At 49.1% G+C, this 24,995-nt stretch overlaps 1 protein-coding gene across 1 annotated transcript in view; it reads right to left on the bottom strand.

Moving 5' to 3' along the window:
• KATNAL1 (katanin catalytic subunit A1 like 1) overlaps positions 1–24,995 on the bottom strand; it is a 321,796-nt gene that overhangs the window by 120,912 nt on the left and 175,889 nt on the right. Inside the window, exon 7 of the mRNA XM_086935151.1 lies at positions 12,746–12,904. Coding sequence (XP_086791277.1) covers positions 12,746–12,904 — 159 coding nt within the window. The remainder of the gene's footprint in view (positions 1–12,745; positions 12,905–24,995) is intronic.

Below are 24,995 nucleotides of genomic sequence, written 5' to 3'. Positions count from 1 at the left end.
GAATAGGCGCACATACACGCTAATCTCGGTATACACACCGCCCAAATTGCAGGCACGAACGCTCACAGCGTTGGCGAATATCCTACTAGACACTGCGGACACGGTACAAGTGGTGGGAGGCGATTTCAATGATGTAATGAGTACAGCACAGGACCATCCCGGGGAGCCGGGTAGAGAGGGGCACCAGACCGCACTATCACGACAGGTGGCTAATTTAGGACTCACGGATGTCTGGAGATGGCTACATCCGACACAACAGGTCTTCTCATATTACTCAGGGGCCCACAGGGTGTTCTCGCGCCTGACATTAAGGTTTATATCGCGGAAAATGAGGGGTCGGTGGAGTCGAGTGTCACCTTCTGGGAAGCCCTGAAGCCGGTCCTGCGAGATAGGATACAGGGCAGACTGGGAGACGAAAGGCGTAAACTACAGGCTGAGGTCTCGGCCTTGGAACAGACTGTCTTAGGGTGGGAGAGGGAGTATCCGACCTCCAAACAGGTCGAGACTCTCAGAAAACTCCTTGACGCCCAGAGGCAATACAGAGAGTTGGTGACCAACGAGGCGAAGACCCAAGCCCTTGCCACCCTACATCGTCTCTATGACGTGGGAGACAAGTCTGGCAAAATTTTAGCGTGGCTCAGTAAAAAGGAGCGTGCGGCTCAGTGGGTGGATAGTGTTCACGGAGCGGACGGGACACTTGTTAGTACTGACGCGGGGATAGCTGAAGCGTTGGCGGTTCATTATGAACAGTTCTACGCAGCAGACCTGGCGACCTGCGAGGAAGCGCTACAGTACATGGAACAGATAGACCTGCCGGCGCTGTCCTCGGAGGCCAGGGCAGGATTGGAGGCGGACATAACGACCGACGATATCGGGGAGGCCATCGCCAAGCTGAGGCCGGGCAAAACCCCGGGCCTGAATGGTTTCCCGGCTGAATTTTTCAAGCGCTCAGCGGACCTCTTTTTTTTTTTTTTTTTTTAAACCTTTATTGTGCAGATAGAAGCATACAAATACGGGCCTAAAACCAATCAGGCCGGCCACGACACATTATGATAAGCACATAAATCAATAAGGAGGTTTCCCGGCAGTCGCCCAGCGTTGTGCAAGCGAGTAGTCCAATCTTAGAAAAGCTGAATACGACCGCTGGACGCAGGATTAAAGAAGATTAATTTTATAATAGGAAGTATAGCAGGATCAGTTGCAGTTTTTAGTCATCTAAGTTCCCATAGCGGGCCACGAATCGAACATCGAGACATAAGGGCATCGATAAAAACGGGTATCAGCAGCAGTTCACAGCAATCAACTTATAGACGCCATTGTTCAAATCAGTGCCCACCGTGGCCCATCACGTGCCCATCGATCATCTAATTATTGTGCCAGTACAAAACGGAGGAACCAGAACAGCAACGTAGTTACAATCATCCTCTATACTAACCCAAGTAATAGGAAAAAGGGGGGGGGGAGGAAATATTATAAAGAGAAAAAGAAAGAACGCCGCGCTGCTGCGCGCGCCCCACAGCGATAAAGGCGCGCGAGAGACTGAGAGACCCGCTATCGGGGGGAGGGAGTGCAAGTCATGATATATGTGCAATCGATACCGTGGAATGAAAGCAGTTCACCCCTATCCCCACCAGCTATCACACCATGTGAGACACGCACAGACACAGCGTCCCGATGAAGGGATACAAAAGAGCCATAGAACTAAAGGAAAAACGAACAGGAAAGAGACCCCGACCCACCCACCCCACCCTGCACCCCTGCAGAAGGCTACGGCCTACCCCCCCAGCAGCGTGCCTGTCGCCCTAAATAGAAACCCAAAATATAGGAAAAGTTAGAGAGAGGGAAAGGAAACAAAAGAGAAAAAAGAGGAAAAGAACCAGGGGGAGAGGAGACCATCAATCGAGTCGTTCGGCCCCTGCCCCCCGCCTTCACACAAATTTATACCACATCAAAACGAAATCGACACAGTCTCAGGTATCAAAAGCCTTGGAAGGAATCGGCCATTTTGTCGTGGTTGGGGGCATTCCTCATCTCCATCCGTTAACCAGTAGTCCTCCGGGTTCAGACCGGCTCACCCCTGTCCCTTCCTAGTCATCGCTACTATGCGTAATAGAGTAGTGGGCAGCAAACATTTCGAGGTGGAGAGGCCACATGATCGGAACAAAACGGGCCAAGGGTGTAAACCAGGGGACCCCAGCAACAAATGGCAAAGCAAGAACTTTTTGCGGCAGTCCAGACCTTCCAATAGCGACAACAGGAGCAGCAAACAATACGGTTGCAGTCTCGCCGCCCAGGAAAGTGAGGTCTCCCCCGCAAGGTAACAGCGGGACCTCACCGAGGCAGTTAGAATCGAAAGTCCACATCGCTCCCCAATCATTCGAGCAGGAACGGGCCCCAGCGTGGAGCCCGCACCCGTGCCCGCCACAATCAAAGCTACCTGGAGATTCGGGCCGCAGGCGTACAGTCTTGTCGATGCACGGCGGCAGCACTCCTGGTAGCAGCCGAGGGGGGCGAATCAGCACACACTCGAAGTCAAGCCGCGTCCATGAGGGACGGCCCAGCAGAAATGGCGGCAGACCTATCTTGCACAGAGGTGTCGAGGGCCATGGCTGCACGTAAAGACTGTAGGGCGTCAAGAACATCGTCAAGCGTGGGCTCGCGCTCACAGGACCAGGCCCCCGTGCACTTCAGCGACCCAAGTACGCCGCCCAGAGTAAATCCGTGACCCAGGGCGCCGGTCGCCATCTTGCAGGTCCAGCCGCGTCTCCACGCGCCTCATCTTCTGGAGCCGGCTCTCAAGCAAGGCCACCGCTGGAGTCCCTTCGAGCCCCAGAAATTGCAACCTGGGTGCAGAAAGGAGAGCCACCAAAAGTGGGGACCGCCAGCGCCACCGTCCCACGGACGCCACCCGCCGAGTCTGGGCGCAGGGCTTCAAGATGGCCGGACAGGGCAACAAAGGGGGTATGCCTCCTGCGCGGTCTTACCCCATCCACGGCGGGCCGCGCCCTACCACAGGGCCCCCAGGCCGCCAGACCGGGCCCGGTCAGTCGCCACCGGCAGAACCGCACAACGGCCTCTCCCAGCCGACCCCTCTCCTCCACCAGGGGCCGCCGCCGACACCTTCACTCTGGCCGACCTTCACAGGCAAGTCCCCGGTCTCCACGCTGCGGAGGCCCCGGACCAGGCAGGGGCACAGCTTCGGATCCGCATCTCGCAGGAGCCCCCGAGACAGACGGTGAGTACGAGCGTTGCTTCACCTTTCCATTTCTTCCCGAGTGTGTCGTCTCGGGGCAGGATGCTTATCAGGATATGCGTGTTGGGCAGGAAGGTTGGCGGAGCCGCGCTACAATGCGGCCATCGCGGTCGCGAGCTTGGCTCCTCCCCTCAGCGGACCTCTTGACACAACATCTTAAAGCCCTCTTTACTGGTGCATACCAAGAGGGGGGGAGCTCCCCCCGGACCTCGTCATGGCGACGATTGTCCCGATCTATAAGGAGGGCAAGCCGCGGGAAGACTGTGCTTCCTACCGCCCTATCTCCCTCCTCAACACGGAGGTGAAATTATTAGCAACCATCTTAGCAGCCCACCTCAGGGCGGTTATCCCAGACCTCATACACTTCGATTAATCGGGTTTCTTGCCGGACAGGGCGACTAAAAGGAATCTCAGACGCACTCATAACTGGCTACAGGAAGTGCGGGCGAGATGAACCTCACTAGTTCTTTTCCTTGGACGCCGCAAAAGCTTTCGACGCGGTGCATTGGCCATTTCTTACTGCAGTCCTCCACAGGTTTGGCTTTGGGCCAAACTTCGTGAAATGGGTCCAACTCCTATACTCTACCCCGAAAGCGAAGGCACGGGTGAACCAGACGCTCTCACGCGAGTTTCAGATCCAGAGAGGCACCCGCCAGGGTTGCCCCCTGTCCCCCCTCCTCTTTACGCTCACCATAGAAATACTAGCAACACGGATCTGGCAAAATGAGGACATCTCTGGTTTTACAGGCACTGATACGAATCCGACACAAGAAGAGATCTCACTCTACGCAGATGATGTCTTGCTATATATAACGAAACCAGAGACCACCATCCCGCCGCTATTCCGGGAACTAGAGCACTACGGGAGACAGGCGGGTCATAGAATTAATTGGCATAAATCAATTCTATACGACCCGGGGGGACGGGACCGGTGGGGTAGGCTACCAGAGAGACTGTTGACGATGGCTGACGGCTTCCAATACCTTGGGATATACATAACCCTGGATAGGACCATATTGTTCCAAAGGAACTTGGGACGGATCATGCTGAATGCAGTGGCGGGTATGGACCGCTGGAGACAGCTCCCACTCACACTCCTGGGCCGAGCGACCATGTATAAAATGATAACCCTACCAAAATTTCTCTACGCATTACAGGACGAATACTACCCACTCCCGACTAGAGTCTTCGCTAAGATCCATGCCGACTTACGATCTTTTCTTTGGCTAGGCAAACATCCCAGGGTGGCCCTGCCTACACTCCAGAGACACCAGTACAGTGGGGGGATCTCGCTACCTAACCTGGAGGCCTACTATTGGGCTGAACATTTGATACCCATTAACGACTGGCTGCACGCCCCGGCGGACCACCCGACGTATGCCCTAGAGCGAGTCAAAATGTCGTCGCACAACATAATGTATTACCTTTATGGTGGCTAGAAGGGCCCCGCGCCTCCCGGCGACGTCTCTCACACTCGCCGCATGGACTAAGGCCACTAAACGTATGGGGTGGAAAAAGAAGCCCACGCGACAGACCCCGTTGTGGCACTGCCGCTGGCTAGCTGAACTGAACAAACTACGCGGCTTTCAAAGGTGGGACGACATCGGCATCTCCACCATAGGAGACGTGATAGCCAAGGGAGAGCTGAATCCCTCCAGGCTCTTAAAACTGAGTTTGGCCTCCATAACACACAGCATTTCAAATACATTCAACTAAGACACGCATGGCGAGCCCAAAACATCACGCTTGCCGACATCCCAGAATACGCACTGTTGCAGGGACGGCTTCTCTAGGAGCAGATACCGGGGCAGGCGGTCTCCCTAACCTACAAAACCTTGACGAACAATATGCTGGGTGACCTGGCAAAACTTAGAGAGAGGTGGGAGGCAGAGGTGGGTGAGATGGAGGACCTGGATTGGGCAATAGCGCTGATGCATCTCCGGGAGGTGGCGATCAAGTCGAGACTGCATCTTATTCAGTTTAATGTGCTCCATAGGACCTATTATGACAGACTGCAACTTAGTAAAATGGGGAAAGTGGACGACCCGGGTGTCTAAGATGCCACCAATGTGATGGGGATTTGTACCACACGATCTGGGCATGTGACATAATCCAAACCTATTGGGCACAGGTCTTCAGGGAGCTGGAGGAAGTTTTGGGGGCTCCGATTCCCCGGGACCCCAAGTTGGCATTGCTAGGTATGACCACCGAGGTGGATCTGACACACCCACTCACCATTTTCCTCGTCCTGGCCCAAGTGGTAGCGAAAAAGGACATTGATAAGTATTGGGGGGCACCGGAACCTCCGGGACTGGAGGAATGGCGAAGGGGACTGGACCTGTATATGGCAGCCGAGAGAGTGACTTACAAAGCGAGGGGATGCCCCAAGAAATTTCAAAAAGTTTGGTCCAAGTGGCGACACCATCACGGGTTGGAGGGAGGGATGTAGGGGAGGGGGGTCTAGGTAAGGGCCACGGTGAGAATTTTGATGCTGATGGTATGGATGAGGAGCAACAAGATGACCAAGATGGGTGTCACAGGGCACTGGGTATTCAAATCTCCGAACTGTGAAGAAATCTTTGGACTTTATGGGGGTGTGGGGGGGGGGAAAGAAGTGAAATTGCTGCTGTCTTCTTGCCTGTATGTTGAGTTTGAAAAATGCAAATAAAAATAAATTAAAAAAAACACAACATTCTGTGATTCTGGACTAATCACTTAATATGACAAGAGGAAAGGAACGAGGCAGAAGCGCTGTTACTAGAAAAAGAAGGACATATCCAGTTCCTGAGGAAGCAATGTATGCCTCGCTCAAGTAGAATTTTATCATTTGTAAGATTGATGGAAGAGACTTCTATGGTGTTCCAGTTACCGAATTAGAATACCCACAAAAGGAATAAGGACCTTAATAAAAGGATAACTCAAGATTTAAAGAAGAGAGACATGTAAGGGCCGGAACATACCCAGACGGATATTCTAAGAACCCGTGTTGGTGGATGTACCATACCCTACCTTGCATATAAAGAGCAAGGGTGTCCTAAATAATTTGTGAAGCCGGTGACCCCAGAGAGTTGGAAATTCCTGAAGAAGGTGTTCAAGTATCCAGAGTTATGACACCGAAACGCGTCAACGCAGTTCTGTAATTAGAATCCAAGTTTAGCCCAGGGAATAACAGATATCCATACATCTATGATACTGTTAGTAGCCCAGAAAAAGAACGTAAGGAGGCCTTTGGATATTTGAAAAGGAGTGGCGAGATAACGTGTTGGCCACTATTAGTTGGGGGTTTCTATTGTCTAGATATTATGTAAATCATGAATGTAATCTTCTGAGTCTTCTCTTTCATGTATTGAATATGATTTTTTGATGTATTGTAGTATCTTTCTCTCCTTCTTTTAGAAATTGTGAATTGCATTGTATTGAATTACATTGTATTTTATGTAACATTTTTCAGGAAATCTTTTCTTAAATTTTATTGATTTGTGCATAAATTTGTGTTCTTATTGTATTAATTTTTTAACAATAAAAAGTCTGTGAACGTTCATTCTAGTGTGGAAATCGATACTGTGTACGTCCCATATTCTTCTGGTGTGTATGAGTGTGAAGGTATATACTTATACAATAGAATTGAGTGTTTCCAGGGATTCTCCCTTGACTTGCACTAATCACTTAATATCTCATGTCTAAAACCACACACATTAACAAATAATATTCTAACCTACTGCAACATAATCTTCTGCTCATGTAAAATCCAATAAAGTCTTTGCACCTATTTCGCTCTAGATACATTGTAGCAAAAAAGGTAAACATTTAAAGTACTTCTCCTTATAAATGGCTATATCAGCTCACATACAAATGGGTTTTAAATCAAAATAATAGTGGATTCTCCAAATAACACTATTGGAATAAAGCAATGTGTATTTTCGTTTTATGCACATACGATTGAAGTGCAGATTTTTACTGAAATTATGAAAATTCCATTCCATCATAGCGGCTTCTTTTTTAGCAGGTTTGGATCAGCTGTCCCTGGGGTATTCCACTTCTGGTAAGGGGCAATCATTTTGGATTGGTCGCGCTCCCTTTCATTGTGAAAGGACTTCAGCACCACATCAGCTATGTTGACCATGTTTAAGTTACACTATGCAGTTAACTGCTACAGAAAAAAAACTGTAAACGTGGCAGACAAGTTAGAATGGTGCATCTTCAGATCGCTTGCAACCAGCATGTAAGTAAATTATTTACAGAGTTACGCTGCTGCAAATTTCCTGATTATTGAATCATGTTAATCACGCCGCAGGTTCCTATGCTTGGCAATTAGACTGTAGATAAAATCAACTAATATTATGAAGAAATTAATATTGGGTTCAATTCCTCTTTTGTGTTTTTTATATTTTTAATTATGGCTTACTGAAGGATTTTGCGTCAAACAGTACAATTGCCTTTTAAAATGTTTAGCCTCTTTAATATGTATATATTTATATATATCACGTACCATTTTTTTTAATTAGTGTTGGATAGCTTTAGCCGACTTACATTGAGTGGTTGGTGTCACGTGGATGGGTTAAGCCCGGGAAGAAACACTGCCATTTTACATGCACACGTTTCTTAAGTTGCCTTCTTTTTTACACAAAGACTTTTGGCACACATTTGCTTGTGTGACAGTGCAGGATTTTTTTCTCTGAAGCCACATTGCTTACATTTCCACTTCGTAGGCACACTATCATGACACCTTAAACATTTAGTACAAGGCCTAAATATACATTGTGCAAATGTTGTTGCTCGTCCATAAGGCGACACAGCTATCACAAGAGGATGAACAATGTCAGCCTGGCTGAGGCCTCGGCATAGAAGCATGGATGCTGGTATTATATACAGACACGCACTTCTGTGTTCAAATCAGAGGAGCACTCTGGTGTCACTGTGAGGTAGCTGCTTGTCAGTGTCTCAGCCCAGCTTTTTCCAGTTTTCTCCTCTGAAAGTAGGAATTTCCAACTTGTGAACAAGACGGGGTTTCTTGAAGGTCAAGGTTTCTTGAATCAGCTAGGCAGACCTATAGAATTTGAGCCCTTTGTTGAAATTGGAGGATGAGAACTAGAACATCTGATTTTGTACCTATTCCACACAGTATCTATCGCCCATATGTCTTTTGTAATCTCCTGTCATGCCAAGAGATGACTGGAAATACTCCCACCCACCGGGGTACTCATCAGTGGTGTCAGGGTGATAGAGTCACTATTTTGTTGGGTCCTTCTTGAGGCATCTGAAGGCAGCTGACTGCTACCTCTTCCACAAAAGACTTTAGTTCCTGAAAGCATCGCCCTTTCTGCTTCATCAGAAAAAGATGCATGTGAGTGTTGTTTACCCTTTGCAAATAATTCAAACAGAAATTTCTTTAGCTTTTACAGGCCAAAGACATCAAAATATGTTTTCACGGAGCTCCTCATTCAACCCAAAAGAACCATTGGATGATAACTTAAATATCTTTTGCTAAGCTTGTGGGTGTTAGCGATGTTAGTCTAAGCCACGAATAATGCCTCATGAACACTCCATGGCAAAATTCTGCATGACCTAGGTCTGCAGTGTCCTTTGCTACACCAATTATGCCATGAGGTGTTACAGTTCCTTCCTTGGCCACCTCCATGAAGTCGCCCCATTCCAGTCCGGTAATTGACTCACTGAATCCAAAAGAAAAAGGTCATAGTGGCTTAACAAAGCAGAATAACTGGCAGCTTTAGCAATGCTTACAGATGGCAAATCTTCTTGCTGAAGGCATACCAGCTTCTGTTTTCCTTCTCCCGCAGATGTAGAGATGTCAAGCCAGCTGTCTTAAATTTCTTTTTCAGCTGCTGGTACTACTAAGGAATCAGCTTGTATGAAATCTTTCAGAACCCTAGCAGTTCTGATTTTCTTTTCCAGATGACTCTCTGCTTCCCAAACTGAAAAAGCGTTTGTGAAGGTTTCCATCATGAATTACAATCAATCAGGGACCAACAGAACAATTTGTCTAGATGCTTGAAAAAAATATTTTAGTGCTGACTTCTGGAGTGGAGAACCTGAAGATTAAACTTATTTGAAGAACACGACTAAGGAAAGGAAGACCTGTGCTGTCCTCTTCTCCTTTCACTGTACGGCTCAGAATGGTGAGAATCATTATTGCTGCATCAAGACGTATGTTCTGGATCATCTTCGCTGCATTTCTTGCAAGATGGGCAAGATTGTAATCTTTCCCTGGTTTCTCGACTATGCTCCTCTCTAGGCATGACATCCTCCTGACGCAGAAGAGGCCCAGAAACTTACGAAGAAGGCTGCGGAGGTGGTTTGGTTTACTGTGGAGAGATTGGTGCTGCAGGAGGAACAATTCTTATCCTGGTATCAGAATATATGATTATACAGTTCTGGCAGAAGAGGGAGAGACTCAGAGATGAGGAACTTGCAACATCGAATTATCCCACAGAATTCAAAGGTTGTCAACCTAAAAATCTCTGACCCTCTCAATGTCAACACATGTGTATGCCCGGACATAGATCTTCTGCTCCTCAATGCTACACATCTCATTGCAGATTGTCACAACATAGGGTGAGATAGGGAGAGACGTTGATGGAGTCAGAATCAAGAAGACACCCCAAGCAAACATCACAGCCATAGTTCCTTGATATTTTTTCACCATATGTTGGCAATTTATAACAAAAACTGACTTTATGAGTAAAAAAAGAACAGGGAGGTGAAACAATGTTTGGCTGATATAAAAACAGTGGATGTTGCTATTTTGAGCATTTGTACTTTTATTGATTGGATAGGGAACCTTTCAAGTAAATTTCAAAGTACATAAGGTGAAAAATAGACTTAAATAGGATTTGGAGAGTACAGCTCTGCACTGGACTCAAGCATGATATGCTGTAAAAATATGAGTCATTGTGGCCTTTGAGTGAGTGGAGTGCTCAGAAGATTCAACTCATTTGGGCAGTTTTCAATATGCTAATACATAAATACTACTGTTTGCCTGTAGGATTATTAATACTGTTTAATTCAAAAAGCTAAAAACAGTCGTGAAATTTTCTCCATAGTTAAAAGCTTTACTGCTCCGGTAGCAGAGAAGACTTCAGTTCCGTCCTCCACAGACTGGTGCGAGCAACTATCCACTTTTTTCATCGAGAAAATTCAAAAAATTCAAGACAGTCTGAATAACCCTGACCAGCCACTTGCCCCGCAATCTGATCTAGCCTTAATTTACCAACCACCTCCTCCTTCACTTTCCCAAGTAACTAAGGCTAAAGCAGAGAAGACCAAATTTACTCAGGTTGAAAATATAGATGATATGACCATATTAAAAACTCTGAAGTCAGGGTCACCTATAGATCCTTGCCCTGCGAGGGTCCTAAATGGAGTAGCCGAATTAATTACCCCTATGGTCACTGCCCTGTTCAATGAATCCCTAACTTTAGGAATTGTGCCCTCTAAGTGGAAACAAGCCAAACTTCTCCCTCTGATAAAAAAAACCTCCGCAGATCCATCGATCACCTCCAACTACAGGCCTATATCCCTCCTGCCAGCCCTTGCTAAAGTTTGCGAGAAGGCTGCATTCCGGCAACTTGAGAGATTCGTGGAATCCTCTGAGGCTCTTCATCCGGCCCAATCAGGCTTCTGCACCTCTTTCAGTACTGAAACTGCATTGGTGGAGATGGCAGAGGCCATCAGGGAATGCCTTGACGGAGGAGGCAGAGCGGCCCTTATTCTTTTGGACCTCTCTGCCGCGTTCGACACGGTGCCCCACCTCCAGCTACTATCTAGGCTGGAGGACATTGGCATCTCGGGCACGGCATTGGAATGGATCAGGTCTTTCCTATCTGACCGGACCCAACAGATTTGGTTACCTCCCTATCACTCCTCTAATCGAAGGGTAGAAACTGGAGTACCCCAAGGGTCGACCTTAAGTCCCCTTTTATTTAACATTTATTTAACTCCTCTGATCCGGCTGGCAGAGAACTGGGGTGCTAAGATTATGGCCTACGCCGACGACACCCAGCCTCTCTTCACCTGGAAAAAGGAGAACTTGTGCACCTCTGGAGTACGCCAATGCCTATCCTCTGTATTTGCCTGGCTAGCTAGAGTTTGCCTCAAATGCAACGAGGATAAAACAGAAATTGTGCTCTACGGCCAATTTCCCACTGACTTTAAGGAGTCTATTTGGCCCAGTGAATCAACATGCCCAACGGGAGAGAGTGGGATAGCCAAGAACCTGGGTATGTGGTTTGGAGCCGACTTATGTTTTCGCGACCAGATCTCGCGACTGGCGGGGACGTGTTTTGGAACCCTGACCACTCTTCGCAAATTCTTTCCCCTTCTTCCTCAAACGGCCAAAGAAACGGTAGCCAGAGCTCTGGTGCTCTCCCGTCTGGACTACTCAAACGCCCTTTATATAGGGGCACCTGACTACCTGATCAGAAAGCTACAGGTAGTCCAGAATGCAACGGTGAGACTCGTTTTTAACATCTCAAGGAGACTCAGCGTTCGCAAACAGTTGAAGGAGCTTCACTGGCTTCCTGTGGCCCAAAGAGTGCGCTTAAAACTTTGGTCCTCGTTTATAAAGCCCTCAATGGACCGTGCCCTTCCTATCTAGCCAAAAGATTCACTCTCTACCTCCCGACCCGTCAGTTGCGATCTACCTCCAGAAAGCAGGTGCTCGTCCCCAGATTTAAAAGAGTTCGCCTGGGTGGACAATCTCTGACGGTAAAGGGAGCTCAAATGTGGAACGCCCTGCCAGACGCTCTCAGACACGCTCCCAATCTGATCAATTTTAAAAAACTGCTTAAAACTCACCTCTTTCAAATCCATGAATTGCTGACTCCTTTTCCACTCTGATTCAGTTTCGTCCCCGCGCCGGGACAGTCTTGACTATCGGAGCGCGTTATAAATCCACATATAACATATAACATAACTCTTGAGTAATAGTATTAACATACAAGGGACATGTATACATTATCAGGACACGAGGTCTGATGGCAGGAAATCCTGCAAATATATTAGCTACATATTAGCCTCTTAACAACCATCTGGGCTAAGAACTAGTAACACAGACAATACAAAAAGCAATATATGGGTTAGTCTTAATGTGCACATTTACATACTAACATTTAACGTACACAATTGAGTGTGATTTTAAAAGTACTGTACCTAAACTATACTGTGCAAACAAATGATGGACGGAATGCTGATTTGAATATGGCTGGGTTCAAACTGGAACAGTATGGCGAGCAAAAAAATGATGAATTTAACCAATATCTGTGACTGGGCGTGAATGTTTGTTGTGTTCAGCATTCCGTCCATCATCTGTTCTTTTTTCATTTGTAGCTAAAATATAGGCACTGAGTATTACACATATGATCAGAATGCAATGAATCCGATTACCATTAGATTTATTCTAGCCTTACCATCTCCGTATTGCCACCTTTTTCCCTTAAGAAATACATTTAAAATATTCTTTACAGGATTATTTACCATTTCAAACAACAGACGCACTAATTTTTCAGACTCTCCCCTGTATTTAGATGTCAGTGTAGAAGAAGAAACGTTGAAAAAGGTTGTTCCACATTCTGTGGCAACAGCTTTTGCCAGCATGGTTTTACCAGTCCCCGGAGGTCCAACCATCAGCACACCCTAAAATAATATAAAACACAGGAAAGAAATCAAAGAATAGCAACATACCACAATGTATGAAAAATGTAAAAACAAAGAATGTGGTTGTAATTGCAACCTTAACAGCATAAACAATTTCAAATTTAGGAACGGACATACACAGAAAAGTAAACTATAAAAATGATATAATTCCTTTTTGATCTGTCAAAGTGCATACTTGGATCTGCCAATTTATTTACAACTTTCCTTTTTTCTTAGGAATATTAAGAGCATATAAACCAGTAGGAAACAGAACATGCAATGTTTATGGAGGAAAGAGAGATCATCAATAAAATAATATTTTTTATTTAGATGACAAAGGATATTGCTATTTAGTGTATAGCAAGTATTTAAGTATGTATGTATGTGCTATTTGTATAGTGTGAACCAAGCCAAAAAAGGCAGCGGAGCACTGTGTAGGGTCAAAGGCAAGCAGTCAGTGAGTAATAGAAAAGGAGGCTGATTTCTGGATTGTTACTGCATTGTGATCTAGTGCTTTTTAGAGCAGCACTGGGGCAGTGTTTTTTTTAAACAATTTTTATTGAACATTTCGTATGATGTTTCAATGACAGTGCAGTTTATATGGCACACAGACATAAATCCAGTATTGTGCATACATTCATTCTTACGTTTCTCAAAGTACAAACCCACCAGTACCATCCCTTGCGCCCACATGTTTCCAAAAGATAGTTATTGTAAGGAACCATTCAACATAGTTTGTTCATGCACTAGTATCAGACTCTGATTCTTCCAGTGGGGGTGGGGGGGAGAGGGGGGGGGGGGAGATTAATGAATATGCTACTTACCAGTATGCATCTGTTCTTGGCATGTAGGGCTGCTAACATTCATATCTTAGCATTAGATCGCCGCCTAGTGTTGGGTCCGGATGATCGCACATTGTTGTCCTGGAAGAGTCTTCGAAGTGTCCTGAGATAGGTGGCTCCTCCCCTGGACTACAGTGCGCATGGGCATCGGCTCCATCCCCAGATTGTTTTTCGCCATTGTGGCAGAAGATGGAGTGTAAAGTGTAAATGATGTCCATGCTAATGACTGAATACAATAGTATATCTGCAGCTGCGACAGGCACCGGGGAGGAGGGTGGGCGATATGAATGTTAGCAGCCCTACATGCCAAGAACAGATGCATACTGGTAAGTAGCATATTCAGTTCGAGGCATGTGGGCTGCTAAATTCATATCTTAGCATAGAATATATAGCAGTCCCTCCATCAGCGGCGGTTGCCCGTGCCAGCTGCAGAAACCTGAAAGAGTGTTTTGAGAACAGCCTGTCCTACAGCAGCTTGCTGCTTGGAATGCACGTCAACACAGTAGTGTTTTGTAAAGGTATGTGGTGTAATCCACGTGGCTGCTCTGCAAATGTCCTCTAAAGGAATGTTCCCTAGGAAAGCCATGGATGCCCCCAATTTGCGTGTGGAGTGCGCCCTTGGGGGTATTGTTAAAGTGCGCTTGGCCTTGTGATAACAGATTTGGATGCACTTAACAATCCATCTGGCTATTCCTGCTTTGGAAATCGGGTTGCCTTTGTGTTGTGGTGAGAAGGCAACAAAAAGCTGTTTTGTTTTCCTAAAGTGTTGTGTCCTATCTATGTAGTACATCAACGCCCTCCGTACGTCTAACGTATGAAGCATTCTTTCCGCTACCGTTTGCGGGTTTTGGAAGAATGCCGGCAAGTCTATAGTTTGGTTGAGATGAAACTGTGACACCACCTTTGGAAGGAATTTGGGGTTAGTACGTAGCACTACCCTATTCGGATGAATTTGAATAAATGGCTCTTGTATTGTGAGCGCTTGTAGCTCACTGACACGCCTCAGTGACGTAATAGCAATCAGGAAAGCTACTTTCCACGTTAGGAATTGTAGTTCACACGAGTGTAGTGGCTCAAATGGTGGTCCCATCAGTCTGGTGAGGACTACATTGAGGTTCCACACCGGAGCTGGCGGTGTTCTTGGGGGGATGACTCGTTTCAGACCTTCAAGGAAAGCTTTAATGGCAGGCACTCTGAAGAGAGAGAGAGATGCTGCCTATTTTGAAGGTAAGCTGCGATGGCGGATAGATGTATCCGAATCGAAGTGAACGCTAGCTTGCACTTGTAAAGGTGCAGCAGGTAGCAAATGATGTTAGGGATAGATGCATCTAGCGGGTTGATGTCATTGGTGGTGCAGTAAATGACAAAACGCTTCCATTTTGCCGCATAGCATGCTCTGGTTGTTGGTTTCCTTGCCTCCTTGATGATGTCCATGCATTCAGGAGGTAGGTTGAGGTACCCAAACTCTAAGACTTCAGGAGCCAGATCGCCAGGTTGAGCTGTTGCGGATCTGGATGCTGAATTTCTCCATGGTTCTGCGTCAAAAGCCTGGGCGTGAGGCGCAGTCTTTGATGCGGAACCACTGAGAGTTCGAGGAACGTGGTGTACCAGGCCTGGCGCGCCCACGTTGGAGCAACTAGGATGAGTGTCATCGAGTGCTGCCTTCGTTTTTTCGCCACCAGTGGTATCAGAGGTGTCGGCGGAAAAGCGTACGCAAATTTGCCTGACCAGTTCATCCATATCGCATTGCCCTGCGATTGCGGGTGTGGGAACCTGGCGGCGAAGCTTTGGCATTTTGCGTTCTCCCTTGTGGCGAACAGGTCTATCTCTGGATGACCCCACCTTTGGAAGTACGGCTGGAGTACTGATGGATGTATCTCCCACTCGTGCATTTGATGGCTGTATCTGCTGAGCAGATCCGCCATCTGATTGTCCTTCCCTGGGAGGTGCTCCGCCATGAGGAAGATGTTCCTCTGAATGGCCCACTTCCACATGCTCTGAGCCAGATGAGACAGCTGCGGTGAGTGGGTGCCCCCCTGCTTTTGGATGTAGTACATCGCGGTCATGTTGTCCGTCCGGACTAACACCACTTTGTTGCACAGATGTACAATGAAGGACTTGAGCGCCATGAAGATCGCCATCAGTTCTAGATAGTTGATGTGCATCTTCTGTTGCTGCGTTGTCCATAGTCCCTGCACTGTGAAATTGAGCAGATGAGCTCCCCATCCCTGGAGAGATGCGTCCGTTGTTAGGACAATCTGTGGCACTGGCTCCTGGAACAGTCGGCCCTTGCAAAGGTTGTGTGGAGTCCACCAATGCAGAGAGTCGTATGCCCGACTGGTAACCAACACTAGGTCTGTTAATTGTCCCTGAGCCTGTGTCCACTGATTCGCTAAGCACTCCTGGAGCGGGCGCATATGCAACCGTGCGTGAGGGACTATGAAGATGCAGGAGGCCATCATGCCTATCAACTGCATGAACACTCTCGCTGGAAGTGAGTGTTGTGGTCTGAACTTTCGGATTAGAGATTGCATGCCCTCTATCCTGACTTGGTTTGGTTGAGCTGTGGCCGTCAGGGTATCGATTGTCGCACCTAGAAACTGCCGGACATGTGCCGGTTGAAGATGCGACTTTGGGTAATTCAACGAGAAACCCAAGTCGTGAAGGAGGTGAATGGTGGTTGACATGTCTGCGGCGCACTGCTGTTCCGACTTGGCTTGAACGAGCCAGTCGTCCAGGTAGGGGTAGACATGGATGTTCTGCCTCCTGAGGTGCGCTGCCACTGTCGCCAGACACTTGGTAAACACCCTTGGGGCCGTGGTGACTCCGAAGGGTAGGACCTTGAACTGATAATGCCTGCCTTGGATTGTGAATCTGAGGTATTTTCTGTGGGACGGGTGAAGTGGAATGTGGAAATAAGCATCCTTGAGGTCTAAGGTTGCTAAGAAGTCCCCTTGGTTTAACAAGGGAAGAATCTGTTGCAGTGTAAGCATGTGGAAATGTTCTGACAGTATATACAGATTGAGGGGACGGAGATCCAGAATTGGTCTGAGAGAACCATCCTTCTTTGGAATAAGGAAGTACAGGGAATATACCCCTGTGCCTTCCTCCCCCACTGGTACGAGCTCGATTGCTCCTTTTTGCAGCATCACCACCACTTCCTGCTGCAATAAGTGCAAGTGCTCTGCGGACATAGGCCTTTGCCTTGGTGGAATGTTGGGTGGAGTGGATTTTAACTCTAGACAATAACCGTACTGAACAAGTTGTCGCACCCACCTGTCTGTGGTGATGTTGAACCAGACGGGCAGGAACTGTTGTAGTCTCCCCCCGACAGGTGTTAAGTGGTCGGGGGGCAGTGACAGAGAGTCACTGTTTGCTTGGGGTAGAGGCGCGTGAGTTGTTGTTCCCTTTGCCGCGTCCTCTGGTGCTGTTACCTCTGTAGCCCCCCTTGTTCTGTTTGGGGTACGAGGATTGTGCTCCACCTCTAGAGAATTGTGACTGCTGACCCATTTGTCCTCTGGTGACTCCACGTGCACCTGAGCGACGAAAAGTATTGCCACAAAACTGTTGTGATTGAAGGGCCCCCATAGATTTGGCAGTTTCGGTGTCTTTTTTAATTTTTTCCAGGGTGGCGTCAACATCTGGACCAAACAGTCTATCAGGATTGACTGGTTGATTAAGTATGGTTGTTTGAATGTCAGGTTTAAACCCCGATATGCGGAGCCACGCCTGTCGTCTCAGCATGACGCTAGTGTTAATGGTCCTAGCGGCTGTGTCCGCGGCATCCAGTGCACACTTTATGGCTGCGTTGGAGATCAGTTGTCCCTCCTGTATAATCATTTTGGTGCCCTCTTGAAACTGTGGAGGCAGGTGTTGCACAATTTGCTCTAGGGTGTCGTAATGCGACCTATCATAACGTGCCAATAGTGCCTGTGTATTTGCAATACGCCAGAAATTGGCAGCCTGCGCAGCTACCCTTTTGCCTCCTGCCTCTAGCACCTTGGACTCTTTATCCGGGGGAGGAGCTTCACCCGTTGTTTGGGAGTTGGCCCTCTTTCGGGCATTTGCGACCACCAGGGAGTCAAGAGGCAACTGTCCCCGAATGTATGCAGGGTCTGCAGGTGCTGGTCTGTACTTTTTTTCAATACGTGGATTGACCACCCTCGCCCTGGTTGGTTCTTTAAAGATGTCCGCCGCATGCTTGAGGACCCCCTTGAGCATAGGCAGTGTCTTTACATTTCTTTCTGAAACTGCAAAAGTGTCAAATAGAAAGTCCTCTTCAACAGGGTCAGCATGCATGTCCACATCATGATTAGCAGCTGCCCTTTCGATGAGTGCATGGAAACCTGCAGAATCCTCAGTTGGGGATGCACGTGCAGTGAAAGGCTGTGGGTCTTGTCCCACATTATGGGTGTCTTGGTCCCCAAAGTCATCAAATGAATCCGGCTGTGCATCTGGTTCATTAGCTGGGAAAGTGTACTGGTCATCTTCACCATATCCCTCACCGTCAGAGGGGTCTGGAGACTGAGTTGGGCTCCCTCTTGGAGGGGACTGGATAGGTTCCATGAGGCCTGAGGCGTCCTGTGGATACTTTTTCTTCTTCAGGGGGATGACATAGGAGTCCACCGGCTGCGAAGTTATCTTCCTTTTGTAAAGGGTCAATTTGCCTGTATTCGCGTCGATAAAACACTCCGAATCCTCTTCTGAGTCGAGTCCTCGACCCGAAAGTGTCCCTGCCGTTGAAGAATCCGACTTCTTCGGTGCCGATTTTGTTGCGAAGGCTTTCGGCGCCTCTTTTGGCGGCAGAAGGTAGAGGAGTTTAGTGGCAGATTTGACCGGAACGTCTATCGCCTTCTGTGGCGATGGCGTCGGCGCCGACGAAGCAGCGGCTTTCTCCCTAATTCTCTGTAGTGAAGCAGCGACGAGGGACGTTTCATTCGCAGTTGCCTTTGGCCCCGACGAGGAATCCTTGATCTTGCCTTCGGATCCGACGTTCTGTTGGCCCTTTTGAGTCTTGGACGATGATGCAGCGTCCGCCACCCCGGAGGCCCTGGATCGATGCGCAGATGTGGCAGTTTTCGATCCGTGCGATGTCGTCGGCTCCGATTCTACCACGCGTCCGACCAACTTCCCAGTTGGCGTCGGAGCCGTGCCGCTGTCCTTGGCGGGCTTTGCCGGCGTTGTAGCGGTTGACCTGTGCGTTCCACCCTTTCTAGAGGATCCCTCCTCTGGCACCGATTTTGACACCGGTGGAATCGACAGACTTCTTCGATCTCTGTGGACCGGAGGTCGAGGGAGTCGATGAAGCAGCGTTTTTATTTGACTTAGGTGGTACGGCCGCCATCTTAGGGACGGTGGAGTCCTTAAGTTTCAGTTTCGGTCTCGGTTCGGCCATCTTAGGTGTAGTCGATACCGTATGTTTCTGTTTCGGTTTCGATACCGTCTGTGCAGCAAGTAAGTCCGTGGCCGGGCCTAAAGGCGGGGCCGTGGCTTGCGCGACGGGGTCTTGGGTAAGGCCGACAGGCGAACCCGTGACCCGTTCCATATGTCCGTAAACTTCGGGGCATAGCTCATCCCCTGAGCTATCTTCCACGGCCCCATAAACTTGTTCGACGTCCCCTACCTCGTCGACGTTTTCAAGGCCTTGATCCACGACTCCGTCGTCGTCCTCCGGATCCGCCTCGACCTCCGTCTCGGGCGGGGAGATTTGAAGATGACGGCTCAGGTCCTCTTCTTCTTGGTCGTCGAAGATGTCGTCCGGTTCCGGGGCTGTTTGGTGGGCCTCCAGGCGCACCGCGCGCCGAATCTTGAGTGTCTTCTTGGACCTGAAACTTGCACAGGCTCTGCAGTTTCCTTCGTTATGGTCTGGTGAAAGGCATTTGTTACAGACCGGGTGCGCGTCTATATGTGGGTATTTGGCCCCACAGAGCGGACAGAGTTTAAAAGGGCTCCGCTCCATGCCGGAAAAGTTGCTGTCGAGTCGCGATGAGAAGGCCTCGAAGTCCGAAGAGCAAAAACTCCGCTGATTCCGGCTCCGAGAGACGGAAGAACTCGAGACCGCACGCAAACAATACCGACGTAAGAAATACAAGGCCTTTTGGCCGAATAAAGTTATGTTTTCTCGGTTCCGACAGAGAGACGTCGAGACCGCATCCGAACCCAATGGCGGAAAAAAACAATCTGGGGATGGAGCCGATGCCCATGCGCACTGTAGTCCAGGGGAGGAGCCACCTATCTCAGGACACTTCGAAGACTCTTCCAGGACAACAATGTGCGATCATCCGGACCCAACACTAGGCGGCGATCTAATGCTAAGATATGAATTTAGCAGCCCACATGCCTCGAACCTTATATTACCCTGACAGATGTTCCAGCCTCCTCATACTGTCTCTCAATTTTTGGGACACCCTCGGTGAACATATACTGACTTTTCCGCCGTCATCGCCATGTCCATATCTTTGCACCATTGACTGAGAGCAGGGCCAACCCTGGATCCCCAGCGTTGTGCAATGTTTTGTTGTGCTACCATCATGCCTAAAGTTACCCAGTCCTGAGCAACCGCACTTAAATCTGTAGGTTCCCAGATGTTGAGTAGACAGCATCTCGGGTCTGGCAGTATGGTGACATGTGTAACCTGGGAGAGTGTTCGCATCACCGCCATCCAGTAGTATACTATCTTTGGACATAGCCAAATAGTATTGTAGAATGTGCCTGTTTCTCCGCATTGCCTGAGGCAGAGCGGTGTGTCTGAGCGATGTATCTTATGTAGGAGTGTCCTAGTGTAGTACCTGCGGTGTATAATTTTTAATTGCACTAATCTAAGCCTTCATGGAATTACAGCCTCTCTGGGGGACGCAAGTGCCTACTGGGGCAGTATCAATCAATCATCGTATTTATATAGCGCACTACTTACCCAGAGGGTCTCAAGGCGCTGGGGGGGGGGGATCCGCTACTGCTCGAACAGCCAGGTCTCGAGTTGCCTCCTGAAGGCGAGGTGGTCCTGGGTCAGGCGGAGGTGGGTGGGGAGGGAGTTCCAATGTTTGGCGGCGAGGTAGGAGAAGGACTGTCCCCCTGTGGTGGCTCTGCGGATGCGGGGGACGGCGGCGAGGGCGTGGCTGGTCGAACGGAGCTGGTGTTTGGGAGCGTAGAAGTTGAGGCGGCCGTTGAGGTATCCTGGGCCTTGGCTGTGTAGGGCTTTGTGTGCGTGGGTGAGGAGACGGAAGGTGATTCTCTTGTTGACCGGGAGCGAATGCAGATCTCTCAGGTGTCCGGAGATGTGGCTGCGACGGGGGATGTCCAGGATGAGTCGCGCTGAGGCGTTCTGGATCCGCTGGAGTCTCTTCTGGAGTTTGGCGGTGGTTCCGGCGTAGAGGGTGTTGCCGTAGTCCAGACGGCTGGTGACGAGGGCCTGGGTGACCGTCTTCCTGGTCTCGGTGGGGATCCACCGGAAGATCTTACGTACCATGCGCAGGATATTGAAGCACGACGAGGAGACGACGTTGACTTGTCTGGTCATGGAGAGGGAGGAGTCCAGGATGAAGCCCAGGTTGCGTGCGTGGTCTGTTGGTTTGGGTGCGCTGCCTAGGGCGGGGGGCCACCAGGTGTCGTCCCAGGCGGAGGGTGAGGATCCCAGGATGAGGACTTCCGTCTTGTCCGAGTTCAGTTTCAGGCGGCTGTTCTTCATCCATTCGGCGACGTCTTTCATCCCTTCGTGTAGGTTGGCTCTGGCGGTGGTGGGGTCGTTGGTAAGGGAGAGGATCAGCTGGGTGTCGTCGGCGTAGGAGATGATGTTGCGGTTGTGCTGGCGTGCGATGTCTGCGAGGGGGCTCATGTAGATGTTGAAGAGGGTTGGACTGAGCAAGGAGCCTTGAGGGACGCCGCAGATGACTTCTGTGGCTTCGGATCTGAACGGGGGGAGGCGGACTCTGTGTCCTTCCAGCGAGGAAGGAGATGATCCACTCCAGTGCCTTCTCCTGGACTCCGACGTTGCGGAGGCGTTGTACTAGGGTGCGGTGGCAGACAGTGTCGAAGGCCGCGGAGAGGTCGAGGAGGATGAGGGCCGCTGTTTCTCCGTTGTCGAGCAGCGCTCAGATGTCATCGGTGACTGCGATCAGGGCGGTCTCGGTGCTGTGGTTGGCCCGGAAGCCAGACTGCGAGGGGTCGAGGGAGCCGTTCGTCTCGAGGAAGGCGGCCAACTGCTTGTTGACGGTCTTCTCGATGACTTTTGCAGGAAACGGGAGCAGCGAGATGGGGCGGTAGTTCTTGAGGTCGGTGGGGTCAGCCGATTGCTTCTTGAGTAGAGCGCTGAGTTCGGCTGTTTCCAGCTCTCCGGGAAGGTAGCGGTGTCGAAGGAGGAGCTGATGATGTCCCGCAGGTGGGGTGCGATGATAGCGTTGGCCTTGTTGAAGACGTGGTGAGGTCAGGGGTCGGTTGGAGATCCGGAGTGGATGGAGTTCATCGCGCGGACGGTGTCTTCGGTGCTGATCGGAGTCCAGGAGCGGAGGGTGGTGGGGGGGGGGGGGGGGGGGGGGGGGGGGGGGGGCGGTGGTTCGGTCGTGGTGCTCGTCGGTTGAGTGCTGAAGCTGTTGTGTATGTCTGCGATCTTGTTGTGGAAGTAGGAGGCGAGGGAGTTGCAGAGGTCTTTCGAAGGGGTGATGTCGTTGTTTCCGGCGTTGGGGTTGGAGAGCTCTTTGACGAATTATGGGCAAAGGGATGCTGTTCCTTATCCTGGGTGTCTGCAGGTGGGTGTGCCGAGATCAAACTGGGATGGTGAGCTTCTTTACAAGATAAGCAGGGGTGTTGTTCAGGATGGCTTTGTAAATGATGCAGCTGATTTAGAAGATGGTGTGGGCTGGTAATGGAAGCCATTGGATAGAGGTCATATTGCTTCCAACACAGGATGATGCGTGTATCAGCGTGTAAGATTTTCTTAGAGTGCTGGTGTGAAGTCTGGGAGGGCATGGAGCAGGGCATTACCTTGAACAGCAGTTCTGAAACCACTTTCTTGAAGCTATGTTTCCACTTTCTTTAGAAGATGGAACTGGTACTAGGCCTTTCTTATTTTTTTCGTAATCTGTTACTAGAGAGTGAGGCTGGTGCCCAAGGTGAATCCAAGTGACTAGGCATTGGGAGAAAGTTGGGGCTTGTCACTGTGTCAAGTTTGTAATATTGCTTGCTCGTTTCTCTTGGCAAATAACAGCAATTCCTTCTTGGTTGGGTTGAGCTTCAGTTAGGGGCTGGACATCCACATCTGGAATAGATGCAGGTAGTGTTTAAGGCGTTAGCTTTCTTTCAGGTAGAGCTGTGTATTGTTGGCATATTGGTGAATCTATTATGTTATCATCTATGTGTACAGCTTCAAGTTGCTCCATGTAGATCCATATGGACTCTGGGATACTCTGCAGGAAATTGGGATCTTTAAGGCCAGGGGGGTGTCCATGTGAACACATTGGTGTTGATTTAACAGGTAGGAGCAGAACCACAGAAGAAAGGACACTGACGGTGAATCCCATTTAAGACTACAGGGTGTGGGGTTGGGTGGTCAGCGGTATCAAAGGCAGCTGAGAGGTCCAACAATATCCAGACATAGGGGTGATCTTCATCTACGACCAGAAAGGGTTTATCTATGCTGTTTAAAGTAACGTCTCTCTGCTGCAGCATGATTTAAAGACAGATTGGTAGTCAAGCGAAGGATGGTTAGCTCTGATTTGATATAGGAGTTGAAAGCAGACAGCTTTTTAATGATCTTGCCAATGAAGGATAGGTAAGTGTCAGAACCCCTTTCAGAGGGCCATAGGGAAAGTAGGGGTTATAGGGTCCAACCATGAGGGTTGGGGCCGTTTATTCCTGATATCCCAGGCCCGACTTACTATGTATTCTGATTAACTGGACCAAGTGCCACTTCTCACTTGACTCTCAGGGATAGCATAGCACAAGCAATCCAAGGGTCCCTCGCGATGTGGGGGGACTAGGGAAGGTGCGAAGGTGTTGATACAGTATACTGAACATGGGGTCAAAACTCAAAATAAAACATGCAGCAGCAGCAATAAGCCACAGTCCAGCCAAATACTCACTGCAAAAAAGAGAAGTACTTTATTTCTACAGCTACCCACACAGAGGAAAAATCAGACATTCACATACACCTACACAATCCACCTTGGGGTCAGGGCTCTAGTGTTTCTATGGCAATTCCCTGTTCCAATCCCTCCTCACATTAGCAATAGCGGCTATCCCTCATTTACTACTGGTAACATCCAGGGTATCCCCTACTAGCCATCTAAGTCTCAAGAGTCCACCTTGACTCTCAGCTAAAGTCAGCAGTGTACAGGAAAACACATGACTGGATTTCCCATCATACATCGGTACAGGAAGTGAATCACTGGAACACTCATCATCCATCGGCACAGGAACTGACATCCCTGGTTTCCCAGCAAACCTGTATTCACTTAATGGCGTTTGCAGCACCAACGTGAGCAGCAGGCGCACCGCTGGCGCACCATAGCCATGCTCGTCTGAGTCTAACCGGGTCCTGCCCATGCACTGCGCCAGGACCGCTGTCCCTTCTCCCAACCATCTGTCCCACACCGTCGCTACTCCACCACGACCCTCCACACCCTGAATCCAGATTGCATCTCCCAGTGCTGCTACTGCGTCTTGCCACCCACGATGAAGGTGCATTCTCCTGCGCCACCTACCATTTCACATGCACCCACCGCACTCTCCCAATGCACCTCACACATCCAACACACTCAACCACACATACCTGACCCCACTTCACCACACTACTCGTTGTCCTGCATACTCCTAAACTCTCGCTCCCTCACTAAACATGCCACCAAAATGTTTGATCTGCTACACAACCGCTCATCGGACCTGCTCTTCTTGACCGAAACTTGACTCATGTCAAAGCAACTGCAATCCCTCCTAGATGCAAGATCAAAAGACAGAACAAGACAAACAGAATCGGAGGTGGAATCTCTAACATCTTAAAGAATCCATCCAATGCTCCATTACCTTGGAAAGCACCACCAGCAATACAGAACACTTGACCTTCAAACCCCTCATCACCGACAACTACGGGAAACTTCGTTTACCACACAGCCATTACAATGACTTGCTTCAGGAGGTGCCTTGTTGGACTAGTGTTGAATTTTAAGTCCAACACCTTCTCTACTTCTGCGTAGACTGGAGTTGGAAAAATGAGTGGCATCCTCATCAACCTTTCTCCCAGATAACATGCCAACTCCAGC

Source organism: Lissotriton vulgaris, chromosome 8, assembly GCF_964263255.1.
Source record: "Lissotriton vulgaris chromosome 8, aLisVul1.2, whole genome shotgun sequence".
Classification (NCBI taxonomy): domain Eukaryota; kingdom Metazoa; phylum Chordata; class Amphibia; order Caudata; family Salamandridae; genus Lissotriton; species Lissotriton vulgaris.
This window is presented reverse-complemented; position numbering and strand designations above follow the sequence as displayed.